Source organism: Manis javanica, chromosome 1, assembly GCF_040802235.1.
Source record: "Manis javanica isolate MJ-LG chromosome 1, MJ_LKY, whole genome shotgun sequence".
In the NCBI taxonomy this organism is placed as follows: Eukaryota; Metazoa; Chordata; class Mammalia; order Pholidota; family Manidae; genus Manis; species Manis javanica.
In genome coordinates, this window is record NC_133156.1 from 187,888,470 (window position 1) to 187,910,935 (window position 22,466).

General features: G+C 36.0%; 1 protein-coding gene across 3 annotated transcripts in view; it reads right to left on the minus strand.

Annotated features, from left to right (window-relative positions):
* The window catches only part of ACTR2 (actin related protein 2), a 34,064-nt gene extending 14,250 nt beyond the window's left edge, over positions 1-19,814 (minus strand). The window contains exons 1-5 of one of the 3 annotated variants that reach the window (XM_017652496.3): positions 19,635-19,814; positions 13,383-13,493; positions 7,837-8,052; positions 3,753-3,825; positions 759-895 (exon numbers count right to left, since the gene is read on the minus strand). In XM_017652496.3, the coding sequence (XP_017507985.1) occupies positions 759-895; positions 3,753-3,825; positions 7,837-8,052; positions 13,383-13,493; positions 19,635-19,682 (585 nt within the window). In that variant the 5' untranslated portion in view covers positions 19,683-19,814. The other 2 variants (XM_017652498.3, XM_073212283.1) reach the window with 2 other exon arrangements.
* Positions 19,815-22,466: the final 2,652 nt, after the last annotated feature.

The following is a 22,466-nucleotide window of genomic DNA, read 5'->3' on the forward strand; positions in this document are numbered from 1 at the left end:
GATGCCTTTTTGTTCTGCTGATGGTGTCCTTTGCTGTACAGAAGCTTTTTAGTTCGATGTAGTCCCATTTGTTCATTTTTGCTTTTGTTTCCATTGCCCAAGGAAATGTGTTCAGGAAAAAGTTGCTCATGTTTATATTCAAGAGATTTTTGCCTATGTTTGTTTCTATGAGTTTGTGGTTTCATGAGTTACATTCAGGTCTTTGATCCATTTCAAGTTTACTTTTATGTATGGAGTTAGACAATAATCCAGTTTCATTCTCTTATATGTAGCTGTTCAGTTTTGCCAACAGTATTTATTGAAGAGGCTTTCATTTCTCCATTGTATATACATGGCTCCTTTATCATATATTAATTGGATCTGGGCTGTTTTTAATCAACTATAATTAATTAGCTATGTCTGATTTTGTGGGAAAGAAAAGGCAACCCAATGGAGACTGACCTTTAATGTATGCCTGTCCAAAGAAAGGTTTTACAGCAGAAAAGCTGCGAGGGTAGTCAAGAAGTTTCAGAGTCCCCTCCATCTCTGAAATACCTCTCTACCCACTCCTTGGGAACAGCAAATGTATTTACGTAATGATGCATTCTCATTAGTACGCCAGAGATCATGGGTATCAGTCTTATACGGATTTTACATGAGTAATGGGGTAGCTGGCCATTTTTCTAGTGGTGCAGATTTGCTAGAATCCTGAGATGATACATTCAATTTTGTGTTAGGTCGGTAAACACAAACTGCAAAATCTATTTTCTTTCTCATACCTTGATAAGGTACCTGGTAATATCCCTCCCAGCAATATCCAGTCTCCTGGTAAGATGAGGGAGAGAAAAGCCTTCATATACCGGGCAAATATGGGTTACACCATCTCCAGAGTCCACCACTACTCCAGTCAATAAACCTGTATAAGAACCATAAGATTTTAAATAAAAAGCCAGATCAGAAAAATCAAAGCCAGCATTTCTTTATTGTTTATTTGTACTACAGTGTATTTCTAATGCACAGACACTAAAGTCAGTGTTCTATGTGTCCTGTGTGAGACTTTTAGTCTAATCATGTGTTACCCCATGAGATGGAAAAAAAAAAGACCCTGAGACTTAGGACTGAAAAACACAACATGCTCTTAGAGCTGACACAATTTTTAAAAACTTTTTCCTAATTTAATCTTGATCCCTGAATTCCCCTGAAGTGAAATTTTCTAAAGCATCATGGATAACTTTTATGAAAACCAATGTGAAAGATAAATATTACACAAGCGGAGAGTGAATTTGTTGATATAATCTAGTTCTTTATTATTATTTTTGTCATACAGTATATTCAAAACTGTGTCGTTTTGGAAAAATTCCTGTTGGTACTAGATAGCCAGAAATTTCAGGACAATTAATTTGAGATGGTCAAAGGATTACTTTAACTATTCACCAGAAACCAGAAAAACACTGTCAGAAACCTTACAAGAAAAGATCAACAAAGAAGCTGCCTTGTTTCCTAGAAGGATTTAAAGGGATAAATGGCTACAAAAATTAAGTGTTTTCATCTTTTGTATGAGGGTTAATTCAGAAAACAAAACACACAACAAAAAAAACCCTTTTTCTAACTCATATTTTCTAACAGTTTTTAACAGTCTAATGTTTTTAACCAAAAAAATTTTAATCATAGTAGGCATTACCTATAACTTACTTAAGCACTACTATATTATTTGTCCACCCTGAACAGATTCTCTTCTTTCTTATTCATACAAACTTGAATGCACTATAGTATCTAATTGTAATAATGATTTATCTTTGAATACATTTATTCAAACTACCTCCTTTTTTAAAGTGACATAATCTTTCCATAATTGATGCTGTAAACTTCATAAAAATCATATACTGTATTTTAATGTCGCATTCTTTTCAACAGGAGGCTTTCCATTGCAAAAAAAGTGGAACCCACAACATCATTAATTCAAAAATACTCCCAATAATATCAACTAAAGCAGGGATTTGCACTTTCCAAACACACATTTCTATCCAACCTATTTTCTACTCCTCCCACCAGTTTACATACTGGCCTTTCCCTGTTAGACATTTCTCAATCCTTTGACCCATTTCTACTGCCACACCCTTTTGTCACTGGATCATCCATTCTTTCCACTTCAAGTCCTATGGATTCTGTAAGGCTCAATCTAGTTCCTACCTTTCATTTATACCTTCCCCAACCACCCAAACCTCCAGCCCAGATTCTCTAATTCCAGTTATTTCCCTCAATCCTGTCTGTATCATGCAGTCAAACACACCTTCGTAAATCACCATGTCATCTCTTTTATTGAAAAGCCTTCCTTGACTCCAAATGCTTCCCTACATTTTTTTTTTTTTGCTTGTTTAACTGGTAGTATCAGCCACCTTGTTTAGGAAAATTTTACTATGGCTAAGAGTTCTTGATTAATACTACTGGATTATCTTTTCTTAAAATTGAGGATTTAACAGTTAAACAAATATAGCTAAAGATCAGGAATTCTGAGAAGACATCTTCTCATTGGACAGAAATTAAGTTTATCAATATAGCTAGAAAAATCTGTTAAGATCAACTTCATTCAAATATAATTCAAATAAAAATCCATTTCAGCAGAACTGTCCCATCTCCACCCCCTTAAAGGAATTATTATCACCAGTTTCAAAATTTTAGTATCTACTTTTACAAGTTCTAAAGTAACTTCTGAAAAAAGTTTTTAAATGAAATAAAATTACCTAGATACAGACAAGAACTCCTTGTAAAGTAACAAGTGATTTTTGATTCCTTCTTCAAAAGAAAAGTTACTCACAGCTGGACTGAAATCACCTTAAAGGCAAGGAGACCATGCCTAGATTACTCACTGCCATATCATCCTCTGTGTTAAACAGAGTGCAAGGCACATGCCACACTTGTTGAATGAATAAAAAAAGGCTAAAATTTAATGCCAAGTATTTTCTAAGTATCTAGATGTAGTACTAAAAGACATTTTAAAAATCTAGGATGTAGTTTTACTAGAATTAGATGGATCACCATGATATTAAAGCTTGTTGTATAAGTACTCTGTCATACACACTGCCTTAAGTACTAAGGCTCAAGTGTCACCTCCATCAGAAACCTTCTTTGATGTGCTGAATCTAAATTACTACTTCTGCATCTTTTCCCCAATAGACTCTAAATTCCTTAAAGGGATCTTCACATTTCAAGTGCGTAACACACACTGTGGCCCAGTCCCCATTAGTTTTCAGTAAGACCATCAGAATACAGAGAGCTCTCCCCACATGGCCAATATTTTATGCCCAATACACAGGGAGGCAGTTACTAATGGCAGTACCAAGAAAACAGCATTTTTGTCCATTAAATCCACCTCAGAAGTTACGAAGACACTCTGAAATGTCTATCTTCTCCTTTGTATTTAATCTGTTATATATTTAACAAGCATGATTTTATACTAACATTTTTGGATCTGTGTTATTTTTTTTAAGACTGACAATTCTAAGGATAAATTCTATGTTCATTTTCCACTGCATAAAAAATGTTTATTTTAAAATAGCCGAAAAGAGGGAGCCGCCTACTTTTGGAAATATTGAAGTCTCTCTTTATCTTAAGTCCTTTACTGTTGAATAAAGAAAATTAAAATGTGTGAGCACAAATTTTATAAATTATGGAAATATTTGAATAAATATGTAAAATATTATGATTTTCCAATTTGATACTGAAAAATCAAATTCCTTTGACATAAAAAAGTTAAGTTTTACCTCATCACCTACCTTGAGCATACAAAGTCAGAACTGCCTGGATCGCTACATAAACACCAGAAAATTGGTAAGTTTCAAACATTACCTGAAAATGCAAAAGGAAAGAAAAAATATTGTTATTTAGAAAGTGCATAACATTGACATGCTTTCTTGCTGGTCACAGAGTGGGTAAGTTGCTCAGAACAGAATCAAGGGGCCTAAAAGAGTCCTCCATTCACTTCAGCTGTTTTAGCCTCTATTAAAATCCTGCGTCACAGAGCTCCAGTTTTGGGGACAGAATTTTGGATACACACATACATCCCTAAAAATTTCATAAGTGCTATAAAGCAAAGATTTCTGAGTGTTTTAGTTAATGGCTAATTAGAGTGAAAGCTTTCCACATCTGAACAAGCCTTTCTTAGCGTCCCTTAAGGGAAAAATATTTTAATTCAAAGACAAACTATAGAAATTGACTGCTGACCCTACCACCTCAGTCCTCCAATCTGGGCCAAGACTATGGCTCTACCTCCAACAGTTAAAAAAAAAAAAAGGTAGTAAAGTAAAGCAGGAAGACAGAAATAATAAATGCAGCAATGACTGAACGTTGGCAGACAGAAACTGTTTAGCTGCTGAGCACCTCCCTCCTTGAGCCAAGGCATCAGCTCCACCCTCCACATGAACTACACCGGAGTGAGGAGGAGTCTTCTGGTGCTTTCTCTGTCACAACCTCCTCATTCTCTATACTCCAGGCTGGCTGGGAACATCCTGCAGGATTTCTTCTGTCATTTATAGTGAGTAATTCTTGACTGGCAGGACTGACTACCACTATGAATATCCAGATATTCAGAAATCTTACAACTGACATATGCATTAAATAGAGAATTAAATAGAATTTAAATTTTATAACTCTGAAATATCTATTTATCTATTAAGTCACTAGGTATTGTAGGTAGTGTTCTATTCCACCATCCTTTATTGCTCCTCCACAGGGAGAAAAATGGAAGAGTGATGCTGTATTTTCATTTATCAACTTAAAAGTCTGTTAGAATTTGCTTTTACTCACAAGACCATTAACAAGTATTATAGTACTAAAACAACTTTCTGGATGAGATTAAAGTAGGGGATTATTAGTCACAGGAAATTTGCACTCACAAGTAAAAAGGAGTATTAAAAATAAGGAGAGGCCTTAGATCACAGTTATACCAACTCCTGTCATTTTCACAGATGAGAAGAAAAATAGGCCCTTGTCAAATAGCTAGTTAGTGGAAGAGACATCCAGCTATAATCTCACTGACTTTTTATTTGAAAGAAAACTTGGTTTTTATTGACAGTGTTACTTTCCTAAGAGGTTTCCGTATGTAGGAACCTTTTTAGTTTAATGCAGTAATATCCCTGCATTCTGATTTTCTAAATGCACTGCTAAGAATAAGTAGCAATTACAAATGACTACTTATTTATCACAAAGTATTAGTGGCTGTACTCATTTAGAAAGTGTAAAATTCAATTAAAATATGAACTAATACTACAGAGCTCATCTTTCAGTTTTAGAAGTGGCCAGGAGGAAAAAAAAAGTAATAAAAAATGAACTACAGAGAATGATATGGATTCTCTAACTAAAGCCATGATCTCAAATTTTTAAAACTTAATACAAAAATTGAGTTTAATCCAGACTTAAAACTATTGTTTAACAATAATCTCTTCTAAACCCGTTTCAAAATTACCATCAACATCTAAACATGGTCACAGAGTAAAGCAAGATATTTTCATGACTAGTGTCTGGAAAGCTACTAAAACACAAAAAAGTTACTTTATTAAAAGTTTCTGCCTGATATCTAACAAAAATGAAAGAAACCTTGAGAGAAGTTATTTATCTAAACTATTAAGGATAAAGACTTGTTGCTTTCTGTCACTGCCTTATTTATTTATTTGTTTGTTTGATATTAAGGTATCATTGATATACAGTCCTATGGCTTTTACAACATTCACCCACATTATCAAGTTCCCCTCCACACTCCATTGCAGACACTGTCCATCGGTGTAGTAGGATGCTGTGGAGTCACTACTCATCTTCTCTGTGCTGTACTGCCTTCCCCGTCCCCCCCACTCCAACATGATGTGTGTCACTGCCTTTTTAATCTTTTACTAGCTTCTCCAATCTCTCTGGTCCTTAGCCTTCTCACCACTTTATACTCTCATTTCTTGGGTGAGCCATATTATCTATATTCTGAAGACTCCCAAGTTATCTCCAGCATCAGACTTTTCTCCTAAACTGGACCATACACACACACAGTTTCCTGTGCTACCCAAAAGTAGAGTGTTCACATGAAATCCTTCGTAAAGACAAGATGTCAAAAATCGAGGTAACTACTGATAATTTATATGGAAAAAATCTTCAGCATGCCCAGACTCAAGAAAAACCTCTTTTAGGCTTTTCTGATTCTTGAAGGCACATCTTGCTAATGGACACACAAAATAAACTGAGATGAAGCACAGATGCCAACAGACATAGTTCAAAGCTATGGTGGCTTGATGCTGAGTCACAACTCCTGGGAAAGGAGCCCAGTAGCGCCGGTCCCACTGCCCTGGGTACACTTTGCCCCTTTTACTATACTGAACACTAGTTTCACTTTTCACCTTTATTTGTAAAAGCAAAAATCCTCTTCGGATTTCTTTTGGTTAGCAAAAGCAGGTACTAATGTAGGCCTTTCATAAAAGCTCAGTGGCATAAGAACTTCTGAAAAGAAGGGGATACCTGTAACCATCTACTTGACATTTTTGAACACCTGATCCCTTCCCACCCCAATTCTATCTATGCTACTTATCTAGGTCTTTTTCCATCTCAGTTGATGGTAACCCTGGGAACCCACCCTCCAGGTGCTCAAGCCAAAACCTTTCAAGTCATCCTTGACTTCACCCTCTAATACCCATATCTACTGTATCAGAAAATTCTCTGTCCCTATCTTCAAAATAGATCCACCATCTGACCACTTGTCACTACTTCCCCTGCTATTACCCCTAAACCTAACAATCTTCATCTTTTGCCTAGATAACTGAAAAACATTCCAAACTGCTCTCTCTTCCACCCTTGCCTCATTATGGTCTATTGTCAATACAGCAGCCACGGAAACCTAGATGACCATGTTCCCTATGAGTCCTTCACTTCACTTGGAGTAGAAGTTTAATTCCCTATAGAGCCAACTAGGCCCTAGATGATCTGTCTCCATTATTTCTCATCTCCCACACTGGCTTCCTTGCTGAGTCTAATATATCAGGCTTGCTCCATTTTAAGAACTTTACACTGGATGCTCTGTGCCTGGAATGCTCGCCCCTGACATATCCTGGCTAACTCTCTTACTCTTTGTTTAAACATTACCTTCTGTGGGGTAAATGGAAGTTTTCACCCAGAATTTCCTGCCTAGCCTTAGTGCATCTGCATACCAATGGATGTTTACCAGCCTCCAGTTGATCTGGAGTAAGAGGTGGAGAGAAAACAGCTATTATCTCATCCCCTCCATTCCTGGTACCTAACTGGTCTAGTGCCCATCACCAGGGACCCACCCATGGGGTTCCTCCCAGAAGGGGTGGGCAACTGAGGGGGACTAACGGAGCAAGGGCTGGCTAGCGAACCCAGGTGAGAAATAAACCCCTTTAACCCAACCTGCCCTTCCCCTTGTCTGACTTCGGTTTCATCAGATTCACAGGGAACTTGTCCCAGGCAGTGAACTCCCTTACTCCCGGAGCTACACCTTCTCAAAGAGGCCTATGAAAAATGCAACCTCCCCCACTCTGCATTCCCTTTAACCTGTTTTTTTTCCCCTTAGCATTTATTATCTTCTAAAAAACAATCAACTGGTTTCCCCCTCAATTTTTTGGTCTGTTTTCCCCTTCTAGAATGTAAGATCCATGGCAGCAGGATTTTGTTTTATGTACTGATATGTCCTACTCAGAAATAATGACTAGCATATAATTAAGGCATTCAATAAATAGGATCTGGGGGAAAACAACAATTATTTTTACTCCCTTTATCCTTAACAACAATGGTAAGACAAACGAAAGAACATTGGTTTTAATATCACATCACAGAAACACATTTATGCACATCCATCTAAAAACTTACCTCCACAATTTTCTCTCTGTTTTTGGTTGGGTTCATGGGAGGTTCTGTGAGTAAGATTTTACAATTTCTGGTATCTATGTTAAGTTTCTCTGGTCCAAATGTATAGTCCCACAGGTGTTTCATGTCATCCCAATTTCGCACTATGCCATTTTCCATAGGATAGTTAACTTCTAACATTGAACGTAGTTCACTTGCTTCATCACCAACCATAAGATCCTAGAAAATTATAATACCAAACCTTCAGACAAAATTTTTGCATAAAATACCTTCAGAAAATATGTTTCCATGATATTTTGGAAAATTTGGGTAAAATTAATTTTAATCTTTTTGGCACTGTCAGATTGTTCTTCATTCCACAAGTTAAAAAAAAAATCTTTTCTTTCAAGAACAATCCCTTGCTAAGTTTAATCATGGATAATAAATTTTTATGTACAATGTATTTTAAATCAGTAAATTGACCTTACCTTTAATACATATGTTTCCAAAAGAAGAGCATTAGCACAAATAAACCCCACATTTTCATATTTTGGAGGGTTTTGTTATGAGGTTTCATCTGTTTCTTTTGCTCAAATGTTCAAAAAATAAGGCCTGTGATATGTGAAATAGCACATAGGGGAAAAAACGTGTAGAAAAATGCTCCATGCATGCAGCACATTTTTTCTGTACTATAATATATCAAAATGGCAAGTGCAAGTACTATAAGGCATAATGAAAGAAGCAAAAAATAAAATGATTATTTATTACACTTTAATAATGCATATATGCACATTAACTTGTAAATTTCACAAACTTCTACCTACATGTACCTAAATTAGAACTGAAGTAAGTTTCTATATATGCTTCACCAAAATGAATGAATGAATTTGCAGAAATATAAAAAAAAAATGAACAAGGAACAGTTCTTTAAAATTATTTCATGAACAATGTTTTCAATCTTAAAGTTTAATACTGGTAACCTATGCTCTCACAGAATATCCACAAGTGTTGTCTCCAATGAGAGCATACTTAAGATGACCCATATTTGAACAGTCAAATTTGTATGTATAATAAGGCTAGTAAGGTCCTAGAATTTAAACTTATTTTGGAGATCAGCTAGTCAAGATTTAAATAATATTAATTTCTATATATATTGATGAATTTTTAAAAAGCCATTATCAGAAATAGCTACTATTTGGTACAAACCTTAAGTTTAAAACATGGGAAATGAAAACAGCAAAATTAACATAAGATGTCTTAAAACAGAGGCTTAAACATATGTGAGTTAAAAATTTTTTAAAACAGTAATTTGAAAAGAAGATCAGAGAGAAACCAGGGTGAGAACTCTATTAAAAAAAACAGATTTCTGGAAAATCATCTGAAAGCAACAACAAAAATGAAAAAGTAAAGCAGCTACTAGATACATTCATTGAAACTTCTCTGTTGCAACTGATTTCTTATATACAGTTAATTTACCATAACTCAATACTCCAATTTCTTAAATAGCAACTGTTTAGAATGATCTGGTAGGAAAATGAAAGATGAAAAATCTGTGTTTGTGAACTCTAGTTAAGAACATGCATAAGCTGAATTATTTAGGAAGTATACCAATACTTCGAAATACATCAAAAACAAGATAGATGGATGGATGGGGGGACATGGGATATATCAGTATAATAAACATTAATGTTATACTCTACGTGATGGGTATATGGGTTTCACTGTAAAAATCTTGCAACTTTGCTGTATATTCTAATACTTCTTAATAAAATATTAAGGGGAATTAATTAAATCTCCAAGCATATATATTACTTTTGGCCATTAACAAATGTAATTTTAATATACAACTTTGTTACTTTCTTCTAGAATATATCTTTCTTTGTGTTGTAGGAAGTAATAGATTATATATAATTAGATGGTTTATATATATCCATACACATTCACAACATTTCAACAAATTCAGAGTAAGTCTAATCTGATTTCATCTGAGTATTTTATTTTTATTCCATGCAAGAATATGTCTGACTCAATGCCAACTCAAAATAAAAGCCTCATGTATCTACTTCTAAGACATACATACTACAAAGGATTAACTGAAAGAATCATCTGGCATTGAGTATATTAGCATTCCTCTGAACAAAGAGGACATTTTAAATGGAAGAAATGAGTATTAACCTATTAGATTAGTGCCAATATTGTCAAGTAGCTCAAGCTACATAACTCAAAAATTCAATCATATCTTAAAATTCTAATTAAAAAATACTAGAACATATAACCTTCTCTAGAACATTTCAACTTCCCCAAACCAAAAATACTCAGTATTTTATTTAACTTGCCATCATACCTCAGAACCAAGTTATAAGACATCAGATTAGGCCTTAGATTTTTACCACCACCTCATCCCTGGACCCAAGCCTAAACCATCACTTATTACCTTAAAGAATGAGAAATTACTGTAACTGTCTGAAATGTTGTTTCAAAGGTATTTATATTTTATAAGAAGCACAGTGCAGATTTATTTGCCAAGAATCATTTCGAACAATGTCACCTCAAACTGTAAAACAGAGCACACACTTAAATCCCTAGAAGGAAATTCCATAAAAACCATGTTAATTAAGCTTACCCGGTTCTACAAGTATACAATTTTCTTAATCTCCTTAGGATTTTAAACAAATGCATGATATTTCATTTAGGATAAATAGAGGAATTTCCATTTCTAGATGTTTTTGTTTATTCAAAAGAAAACTCCACGAAGTTACTGTTACTGGTTAAAATATGTATCAGTAGAAATGCAGTCATCTTTGTCAAAGCTGCTTACAAATAATATTAAAAACAAACTTGAAAAACCTACTACAGAAGCACTCAGACTATCAGAGAAATATCTGGGATGCACAAGTAAGCTTCTAGTTCAAAATGAAAAGGCACCACATAATGGCATTTATTTAGGGGGAAAATTTGTTGTTTATGGAAAAGGCTTACAAGACTCTGACCTTTTCTTTCTCTATCCTCAGATGTTGTAAAATCTGCTCATCAATAAGGATGATATAGTAAGTAATTCAAACTCTTCCCCCCATTTACTATCTATAGTTCATTTACATATTAAAAATTTTCACAGCTTATTAAATATACATATATTATACTAGATGTAAAAATATATACAGGCTATGGCAGGCAATGTTGAATTTAACATTGATCAATAAAGTAGATTTATACAAATGTAAAGCTTCACCCCAATTTTCTGGATCACATATATCCTAAATAAAGCCACTAGGTTTCTCATATTATGCACATCACATTCCATTTTAATTATAACATTCATCTACAAGAAACACATGGAAAACAATTCAAAACTATGTTAGTAATTAGTTCTGGTTTGGTCCATTGTATGCAATCAGGGAAGTATAGGACTTAATTAGTTGCTACCAAATTGAAGCAATGAAAAAAGTTAAAAATTAAAGTACTTAAAATTAAAATATGGAATTACCCCCCCCCCCATACTAAAGGGACACAAAACAACAACTACTGTCCCACCAAGCAAAAGTGGAAAACAAACAGAGAGCATGTGTGTAACCTCACTTACCATCTTTTTGTTATTCTACTTCAACAGGTCAAGAAAGGTGAAGAGAGAGAAGGTAGAAGTAAGAGTCAGAAAAGGCCTAAATAAAATCCTCACTGAAATTTTTAAACATACAAGCAATAGAGACAAATTAGGTCGAGATCAGATGCAGTACTACTGTATTTTACGGAGTTAATAATTAGGGCCAAAGTAACATGGACAGTTATTATTCCTGAATGAAAATTAACTTGTTAAACAATTTAAATTTCCAGTTTTTAGTCTACTACATTTTCACTAACAAGACACAAAATTTGTAAGTCAATCTACTAGGCAGAGGAATTCCAAAAAGTCAAGTTTCTTTAACTCATTACTAAATTTAAGAACCTTAATTGAGGTAAATAATGATAACAGAAAATATCTAGCTGAGTAGGCAGAAGGTTAAATTTAGTAGTCAGGTTAAATTTGACACAAGTCTCTTACTGTTTTCTACTGGAAGACCAAATTAACTGGTAAGACTTAAAAGGCTGAGCAGATTGAACAGAATTGAGCCAACAGAACACAGAACGACAAACCATGCAAGCAAACGCTACCGGGGAATTCCTTAGCAAAAACATCTTAATAGACTATTGGTTAGTTTCATTTCTATCACCTGGCCTTAAAAAATGACAATAAAGTTGGGGGTGAAAAGATACATAAATTACTTGTGCCTATGTTGGAGACTAAAAAATGGCTGTATGTGATGTATCTTAATACCACAAAACTATTATCCATAGGGCATATAAAGGGCCATTCTTCTTTAAAAGCCTGATACTGAATAAAAAGTGTGACCTCCAACATCAAAAAAGCTTATCCTTGTCACTATTATTAGCTATGTTTTAACTTGAAGTTAATTTAACATTGAATTTAATCAGAATGAAAGGAGTTCACAAAAAGAGAAGAATCCCATAAATTTCCCAGAAGACCCTAAAAAAACTACTCTCGTGTTGAGTGTCTCGTCTGATTTTAACATAACAAAACAAAGGCCAGAATTTTTCAACATTTTAAGTCTTTAAAAACTTAACATAGAACCTAAGCTCCAGTTTATATTTTTATTCATTGTACAACTCAATTCTCTAGTCCAAACAGTGACTACTACCTATCTAATAGCTATCTCTATCATCTATTAATCCCTTTCCTAGATATCTCAAACAAATGTCCCCAAGAGGTATACCCTAACTCAGATTTCATACTCATAATCTAACAGTTCACTGAAGTCTTGCCAAAGATTGTCCAGATAGGACCAACAATGCTAGCTTATTCACAAGTTCAGCAAAAGAGCCCCTGAAGTCTACTGTATTTTTGTATAACTTGATTCCTAGGCCACCTGAAGAATTTAAGTCAACTGGTGACCGCCATTCTTTTGCTTATTCCATCTCTTTCTTCAAAAATACTGTAACTCCCACTTGATTCCCAACACATTCATTTTAACATGGGAGAAAAATCTATCATCCTTAGTGTCCAGTCTCTTGTTTTAAACACTCCAGGTAGGCAATGACAACCTCCCCTCCTCTCTCTCTATGGGAAGGCAAGTAATGCAAAAAGGCCAAACAGACTTGCACTGAAAGGCTTCCTCCTGCACATTATGGAATTATATTGGTGCAAAAAAGAACCAGTAATATTTACATCCTGTGATTTCCTCACTAGCTATACAGAAAAGTAGGGGGATCAGGCCATGAGAACGTGGAAAGGAAAAGTCACAGATCCCAAAGAGACACTAATATATAATGACAAAATATTCACAGCAATATAAAATCCTATTAAGTATTTTACTCCATTCAGAGCATAATGGCATCAGGCTATAATTAAAGTAAGATAAAGTTCAGTTCAGTTTTTGTGCCTTTCTCAAGTGTTGATATAAATTTAAAATTAAGAAATTCTTCCTCTTTGCTTTTCATGGCATCATATTTTAAAACTACTTAATTCAAAGAACACCTCACAGGTTTTTATCCTCATTTACCAATAAATAAAATATTACCTTGATTTCAATGTTTCCCACTTTGGTGGTCGATCTGATAATAGGTCTTCCAACCAAAGCTGGGAAGATGTGTTCTGGAAAATTAGAGCCTGCATATCCACACTTCACAAACTGGAAGAGAACAGTAAAAGAGGGTTAGTGTCAAGGTATTTATTATATCCATTTAAAAACAGTATCTGAAAAATACCATTTATACAATATTTTAAACTTCTGGTACTTCCAAATTACCCAAAGTAGTTGCCCTATCTACCGTATCTTCCTTTTATTTCCTTTATGGCATCAAGTACTCTGGGAGCTCACATTTATTTACCAGTTAACTGCTCATTTAGTGCCTGAGTGCACCCACTACAGGGAAAGCCTCAGGACAGCAGATATCTAAGCTGAGTTCATGTGGGAACCCAATGCCTCAGGTCCTGGCACACACAGTGATCAAAAGTGGGGAGTGGACCCATTTACTCAACAAATGCTAAGTATTTTTAGAAGAAAAATGTTAATGACCAGAACTAAACCTTCAACTGTAAAGCAGGCTTCCATTCATCTCTGGCAATTCACTTCAGCAACCTCTTTTTCCAAAATGGGAAATTAAAATGGCATCTGAACTAGCATCAGGTTAAACTACACATTCATTAGATATTTGTGACTATTTACATTTTCACATTTAAATAAACATTCAGTAATACCGGATAACATAATTTCACATATTCAGATAGTGTACTTCTCCAGTGAGGGCACATCATTGATCATTGTTTCTGGTAATACTTCCATTTTATACATTAAAACTGATACACTAGGAGATATAACAACTATAGTAAAACTGAAAATAGAACCATGTGTTTTTAATTATTATACCAATCATACAGTGTGTTCAGTCTTATTTAGAGCAGACATTGAAAAGAATTAAAAACTTCAGGGTAGGAGGAAGAAGCTATATAAGAAAGGAAATATAATTATAGTCTCTACCCGGGCCTTAACAAGTCTTTATTCAAGCTGCTACATCGTGCAAGGATTTCTCTGTCTACTGATTAATCCCAAGCACCTGAACAGTGCCTGGCACATTTAAGTGTACATTAAGTGACTGACCATTAAATATTAATAGTTTTGATGATGACTTGAGATTTTACTTTGATTATTTTAATATAGAGAATATGTTTATTATTGGGAGAAAGTCTATTGTTCCATGGCTATAGGCATCATACATCCGCTTAAAAGAATTAAGGACAAAAAACAGTTATCTGAATGTTATGTGTGACAGTAATAACAGAGCTGGATAGAAAACATTACCCTACCTCTTGAAAGAAAGCTACTATGTACAAGGAACTGTTTTATTAATGTGGGGTAAAACTTAGCAAGCACCTTAAACTTACTGACTTTTGACTAACCCTTTAAAATATAAAATTTTTTTATTTCAAAGATCTCTACAACAAACTTGTTGGAAATGATGCTGATGAATCACATTTAATTATACATAGACTAGAACATTCTGCCATCCAGAATTTCAAGTGTTTTATGAATAGAACATTTTAAATATAATAAAGTCAAGACCTAAGTAGATTAAAGCTACTTTAATGAAAAATCTGCTTGAAATTAAGTTGTTTCATATTCCTAGTACCACCTGAATTCCTAGCCTCTGCTTGTGTTTGTTTTAGAACCTACATAAAACATACTGTTCAGATATGTTTTCTTCCCAACCCACAAAACCTAGTCCTGGTCAGTTTATCACTGAGCCACCAAGATTGGGGTGTTTTTAAGGAATAGCTACCCATTTCTAAAACTAAAACTATGATCCTATTCTTACAGGATTACCTTTGAGGCAGAAGTTAGTTTGATATGATGGCACACACAACAGACAGCCTGCTTGTTAGACCTACCTCTCCATTTGAATAGTAGCTGATAGTAAAGAACTACAATATACTTCCCACCTGAATGAATGTTAAAATAAGCAGAATTCAGAAGCACTAGTCCATTTTTCCACAACGTCTTCTCAAATAATTTATCACTGTGACCCAGGAGTTTTACAGAGGACAATAAAACTAATAATTTTCTAATAAAGAAAAATGAGAAAAACCTCATACTCTTCTGAATCATAAACTCTCTTTGTCCTTAAGTCAAAATCCAGCTCATTCGATATGAATGGAAATGATACAGAAGGGCAAATAATCTCTTCCCATTATTGTCCCAGGCATACCCAAATTTCTACATAAATAAAATTTGCCATGATCACCAGTCTAATATCATTAGTCATACTTTCACATATATTCCAAACAAAGAAAGCAAACACTATATGGATATTAAATTTTTATGTTTACTTCAAAGTAATGTAAACATTAAGGACACTTGGATCAAAAGCATCCATTTACCAGGCTGAAAATGCTCACTTACATGGGTATGTTTTTGAAGAAAATTATACAGTGAACAACTGGAAAAGAATCTAGCAGTTTGCAAGGGCCACTGTCAGCATATTAAATGTACACAAATGAATTAAGTGAGAAATTATAACAAGCTGGAGATGGGAGAAGCCTGGATGGGACAACCTGCAAAGACTGACATAGCTCTCTCCTCTTATTCTGAGCCATACACACTTGGAAACCTGCAACACGGCAAATCTGTAAATAATCACATCACTCAATGTTTACTTATTATGATTGTTCAGGTGAATAATTTGTGTCTTAAAATTCTTGTTCGAGCATTTTTTAAAGGGATAAAATACTTGCAAAGTGCTTAAGACAAAAAGTGAGAACCTCTAAAACTACACAAAACAATTGTAAACCTACTAGTCCTGTGCTTCACAAAAGAACCCCAGAAATTTGGCTTCTAATTCAAATTAAAGATATCAATCACTTACTAATGAAATTACTTATTCTGCTTAAGCAGTGGCTTACTGGAAACATGCTGCCACAGTAATTCAGTGCTAGCATTCTTACCAGGTACTACATACTCGGTCAAAATGGCAATAGCTGCACTTTATCACATTATTTCATAGGTGAAAGCATTAGCAGTTATAATAACAAGAATATAATTTGAATCTTTTTCTCAATAATATACAACAAATAGACAATGTGGTATTTCCTTCCTCGCAAAACGTCAATATTAAAAAAAAAAAAAACAACCTAACCATGATGTGATAAAATACAACGAAAATACTCTTCTCCAAACTACCCATTTGGTATTATTTTAATCCCTGAGAAAAACCTCCCCCACACCAATCATTTTAAGACTTTGTGACTTAGTTCCCTCATTGTGTGCAATAAGGCTGTGCTTAAGAAATAGATTTTTACCATATATAGTTTCCTCGTCACAACACTGTGGTTTAAACAGCTCCCCTACTTTCTACTGAGTCATCAAATGCTAAGAACATGAGCAATACAATGTTCTTTCAAGCGAAAATGAAGAAAAAAGTCCATCTACATTTGCTCTAAAAGTACCTTCCTCCTCTCAAAAAATACACTGGGATTCATAAAGCCTCATTTGGGCTTAATTTTTGTTTCCTTTATTAATTTAATCTGATGGCACTGATACATTCATTAATTTAACAGAGTGATTATTCTGATCTTAGACCACCAAAATAGTTATTCTATTTATTCCAAAGCATTTTGCAAGGTGAAACCAGTTTTTTTGTTTCTTTCTACTTCAAACACTAAATTCAACATATAAATTAGCGGAAGTCTGATAAAGCAGGCCATAATCAACCACAAATGTGTTATACATGAAAGTATAATTGCCCTAGCATTTTAAACTACTTTGTATCACTAGACCCTAAAAATTGTCACACAGGCACTCCAGAAGTCTTAGCTGTTGGTGAACTAATTCAATGCTAACAAAATCACCCAAGTTTGGTAACAGGATACACAATACCTGAGCCTAAGCAGATTTTTCACCTATCTGACCACTTTCAGTGGCTCTAGTTTTCAATGGAGGCTCTACTTTAGGTTTGAAAAGTTATAAGGATGGAGCCCATAAATTACTGGAATCAGATGAATTGTCCTCCTCTAAGATGCCTAATGAGATGCTGGTCTAGTGAGGAAAACGAGCAGGACAAACATCCAGAGTATGATAAGAATTTACCTACTCTAAGAACATGCAAATTATAGCTTTCCCATTAAAAACATCAACTTCTCAAATAACCTTTAATTCTGAAACCCGAAATGTGTAAGAGGCCAGTTGTTTTAGGGTAACAACTATTCTCCTAAGTTTTTACAAATTATAGAGAATTTGTAGAGAATTCATTATACCTACCGGTACCAAATAAAAGCAAGATGACTATGAAGTATAAACAGGAATAAATACAGAAATCCAAGTGGTTCCTAACCCTCCAAATTTCCAGAAATAGCACATCAAAGCCAGTTTTTCATGTGAAGCCAATGTCTATTGAAAATCTGGATAAAATTTTAAAACTAGAAACCAAATACATACTTTTGCTTGAATTATCTACACTTTTCATATTTAAGTCATAGTAACTTAACTTTCAAGGAACAAGATTCTTAAATTATGGATTAGACATAAGTCTAATTAATAATACGATGTTTTTTAATAGATAAACTAATGAAATGGTAACATAAAAACAAACTCATGGCTAACATTCCTACTGTATGAATATACAAAAATATCATATACACTACAAATACAGGGGTCAAAACCCTTAAAAGTGGAATCCATTAAAATATAACTAGCTCCGATTTCTAAAGAGAGTATCTGATGTATTCACAAACCAAAATATTTTAAACTCACTTTCTAAAGCTTTAAATTTATTGAGAGGTCAATATGAGAGTACAGTGGGAATCAGGATAATTTTTTAAAAGCACCTTTCTTCCCTCACTCTTTTATCACTTGTCTCCCAGACAACCACTGAGCACACTCTTCTTATGCATCCCTCCACAACTTTCATATACAAACACAAGTTTGTGGACACATAAATAACTGTAATAATGAAAACTCACATAAATGGCATCATTCTAAAACTTTATTTTAAACGGTAAATCTTAGGCATGTTTCCATAGGGGTGGATCTCTTTTTAAAGGATTCCACTTTGTATTAATGTCCCATTTATTATATGCTAACACTTCTTACTCTTCATTTTTTAACTTAGTTCAGATAAAGCTTGTATAATTATTTATAAAAGTCTGTAATGAATTCAACCAAAAGCAGTTTTATGGCAGTGAATACCAGCTCTTTCTTTCTGTCAACAATCCAGTTTCCAAAGCGCTCTCAAGTTCAAAAACTATTTTAATTCATATGTCACATTTATGGAAGGAAGGGGAGAAAATTTACAAAATATTGCAACCAAAACGGTTAGAAATCACTTCAATATAGGGTGAAGTGATCACTACAGAATTCATCCAAAATAAGTACTATTTCTGTCTTCTAGTATGATGACTTGGCTGCCTCAAATAATTTTTTTTTAATGAGAAGGGGTAGGGCTTTTGAAAGCAACAACTTTCAAATGATTTCTAAATCGGAGTTTTAGTCAGATTTTTACAATTATTTGGATTTTACAGTCTTAAAGACTAACATCTGCATTCTACACCTAAGGAAAAAAAGAGATGGTGGTGAGGATCAAAACTGATTAACTTCCCCAAGGTGAGCGGAATTGACATTTGGGCCTCTAAGGGGTCCTAGATCTACCACAGTAGCAACTGGAACTTGCTGATCTCTGCGGGGCTGAACCTGCGCCAAATTCTCAGCAAGCAGAACAAAATGTAAATGCGCTGCGAATCAGGCCTCCCCATCCCTTAAAAAAAAAAACCCTCAAACACTGAGAAAGGGCTGAGACTCACTGCATGACAGCACTTCCTTTTTTTTCTTTAAACCCGTTTCCTGCCTCCCGTTCGGTATCTTCATCTATACAGGAAGAGGAAGGCCTTCAGTCTTTCTTTTTACACAACCGGCGACTCTGGGGAATGGAGCCCTCCTCCAGCAAACCAAACCAGCTTTTTACCCCTCCAGCCCTTTGGCCAAATTGCCCATCCTAGAGCAGGGAGCCGGCCTCCGCCGGGCAGCAGGTGGGATCCCCTGCCAGCGCCGGCATCGCCCGCCGCCCTGACCCGGAGCTGCGGGGGTGGCAGGCTCAGGGATATTAGGGCCGGGCCCGGCCAGCTCGCTCCCCAGATCCGCGGAGGTCGGAAGCGCTGCTCCGCACCCCCTGGCCCCGACGGCCCGAGCGCCCAGAGGTGCAGGCCCGGGAGCCAAAGGCCCGAGCGACCCCGAACGGTCGCCCCCGCACCTGTGGCTGCCGCGGCCTCCCTGCCGGGCGCTTACCCCGGTGCCGTTGTCGCACACCACCACCTTCCTGCCCTGGCTGTCCATCGTCCTCCCGGAAGAGAGACGCCGCCGCCACCACCGCCAGAAGACCTACAGCAGCCGCCGCCCGGCCCCTTCCTCTTCCTTTTCGCGGACCTTCCTCCGGCCTAACTTTCTTCCTCCAAACGGAAGTCACCGCCAGGTCCCGCCCGCCAATTAACTGACGGCCTGAGCGGAAGGGGTGGGGACTGGCAGCAGTGAGTTCCACTAAGAAATGGGGAAGAGTCTAGGCCACGCCCACTACTCCGATTCCCGTTCCAGCTCCGCCCTGCCGGTCACCGCCTAATCGGATTCTCCACTCAGCGTCTGGTTTCCCGCACTTTGCGGGGCGCTAGTGGCGGCGGAGCTTGCGGGTCCTGCGGCCTTCTCTCTAACGAGTCGGAGAAGTTGAGGGCGCCGCTTACCTGGCTGCAGAAGGTCAGGCCGGTGAAGACACCGGGCCCGTCGCGAGAAGGCAGTGGAATGCGGCAGAGAATCCAGCCGGGAAGCGTGGGAGGGGCAGAGGAGCAAACCTGAACACTTGCTGATCCCACCATTGACCATGGCTTGGTGTGTCATTACTTATAGACCTTTTCAGTGGACAGAGCTGGGATGGATACACACACATGAAATCATGCATTTATACGGGATACCTCCCAATGCCAACCCAATCCTTTGCCCAAGTTGCTCTTAGTGAGCGAAAGGGAGTACCTACATTTCCCGGCTCATCGCTCGCCACTTCCCCTCCAGCAGCACTCACTGTGTTGCTTCAGACCGCTCAAGTACACGCACCTATTTGAACTTAAAACCTTGGCTTTGAAATCAGACAACCACAGTTTCAAATACGGTCCTGCCACTCAAAAACTCTGATTTGAGCATACCTGTGCTGATGCATAGAGGGTAATAACCTCTACTTCCATAGGTTGTTGTGAGGTTAAAATTCTGTACCCAGAGTAAATGCCCCTTCCATGGAAACTACTGATTATTAATTCCGTGCTTCTAAACTTGCAGATCTCTCTGCGTATAATGCTACCTATTTTTCTTTTTAATCAATCAGGAGATTTCTCATGCTGTAAGACCCAGTTGTCACTCTATGGAGAGTGTGCTGGTAATCCATCGTCAAGATGATCTTTACTCTCATTGTTACTATACTACCATGGATATTTGAATAACATTGTGCTTATTACACTAAACAAATGTTAATTGGATAAATGACATCAAAATTCAACTAGGAAAGAGTGTCACTTTTGAGAGGTGAGAACTAAAATTGTGCCTTCCACGTGGCTGTACAGTTATAGTGACTGGAATAAAATTTAGATCATGAACCCTCCAGACCAGCATTATAAATACTAGGCTGCTTTGAAGTTCTCACTTTATTCTTTCATTAGACCAGTGGTTTTCAAAGTTTTATAAAAGGCATTGAAGCTTTATTCAAATTTTTTCTAGAACCCCAACATATAAAATAGATCAAAATAAAGCTGCCATAGTTGTTTGGAAGTTTGGGATGTTAGAATGGGTAGGAAGCCTCAGGGAAATATGCCTTCCCTGCACCTGCTTCAGTAGTCATTGAGGTACCTTAGCCTGCTGAAAAGTGCATTAGTTCATAAATTACACATTTTACTTTGTGTCCCCAGTGCCTAGCACTGTGCTGTTTTCCTGGAACTATAATTGGTCTCAGCAAATTGAACTCTAGCATTTCTGTGTCCTTTCACTTTTCTCTTTATGAGATTTAATGGGTAATTTATGCATTTTCAGAAATATTTGTTTTCTTCTAATTGTAAAGATAGTACATGCAGATGATAGAAAATATCAACATCTATTCACTACACTAATGAAAATGAAGCAGAATTTCTTCATTATGTGAATTCAGATATAATGGAATTGGTGACTGGCTCCTGCCTTCTACACCAGGTGCATCCTGGTCATTTCACTTTCCTCAAAATAATGTGACCTCACATTTTTCGGCAGTTGAATTTTTGGGATGGGGGTAGAGGGATTCATGTCTAGCCATTTGTTGAGATTTTACATATATTATTCCACACAAAAATCTTGCTGGTAGATATTCTCATTTTATACCTTAGAAAGTGGGGGCTTTAAAAAATTAAGTCTAGCAAGGTCATAGGATATAAGCTGTACATACAGAAATCAATATATATATATATGTGTGTATGTGTGTATGCCATCAGTGAATAACGTGAAAATGATATATTAGAAAACAATTCCATTTACAAGAGTATCAGAAAATTTGAGTAACTTTACTGGAAGTAATACAAGACGTATACACTGAAAACTACAAACATTGCTGAGAGATATCAAAGATCTAGATAAATAAATATACACCATGCTAATGGATTGAATGCTCATTAAGATGACAGTTCTCTCCAAATTGGCCTATAGATTGAATGTCTCTATCAAGATCCCACCAGGCCTTTTTTTTTTTTTAGGAATTGGTAAATTTGATCCTAAAATTTATATGGAAATTCAAAGGAATCAGAATAACCAAAACTATTTTGAAAAAGAAAAGCTAAGTTGGCAGCCTTCCACCACCTGATTTCAAAATTTATTATGGAGAAAAAGAAAAAGACAAATTACTTAATTTAAAAGTAGGCTAAAGATTTAAATAGGCATTTCACCAAAGATTTATGGATGGCTAATAAATACATGGAGATGCTTATCATCATTAATCATTAGAGAAATGCAAATTAGAACCATAATAAGATACCACTTAATACTTAATAGAATGTCTGTAATGAAAAAGAAAACATGTTGACAAGGATGTAGAGCAACTGTTACCTTCATATGTCACTGGTG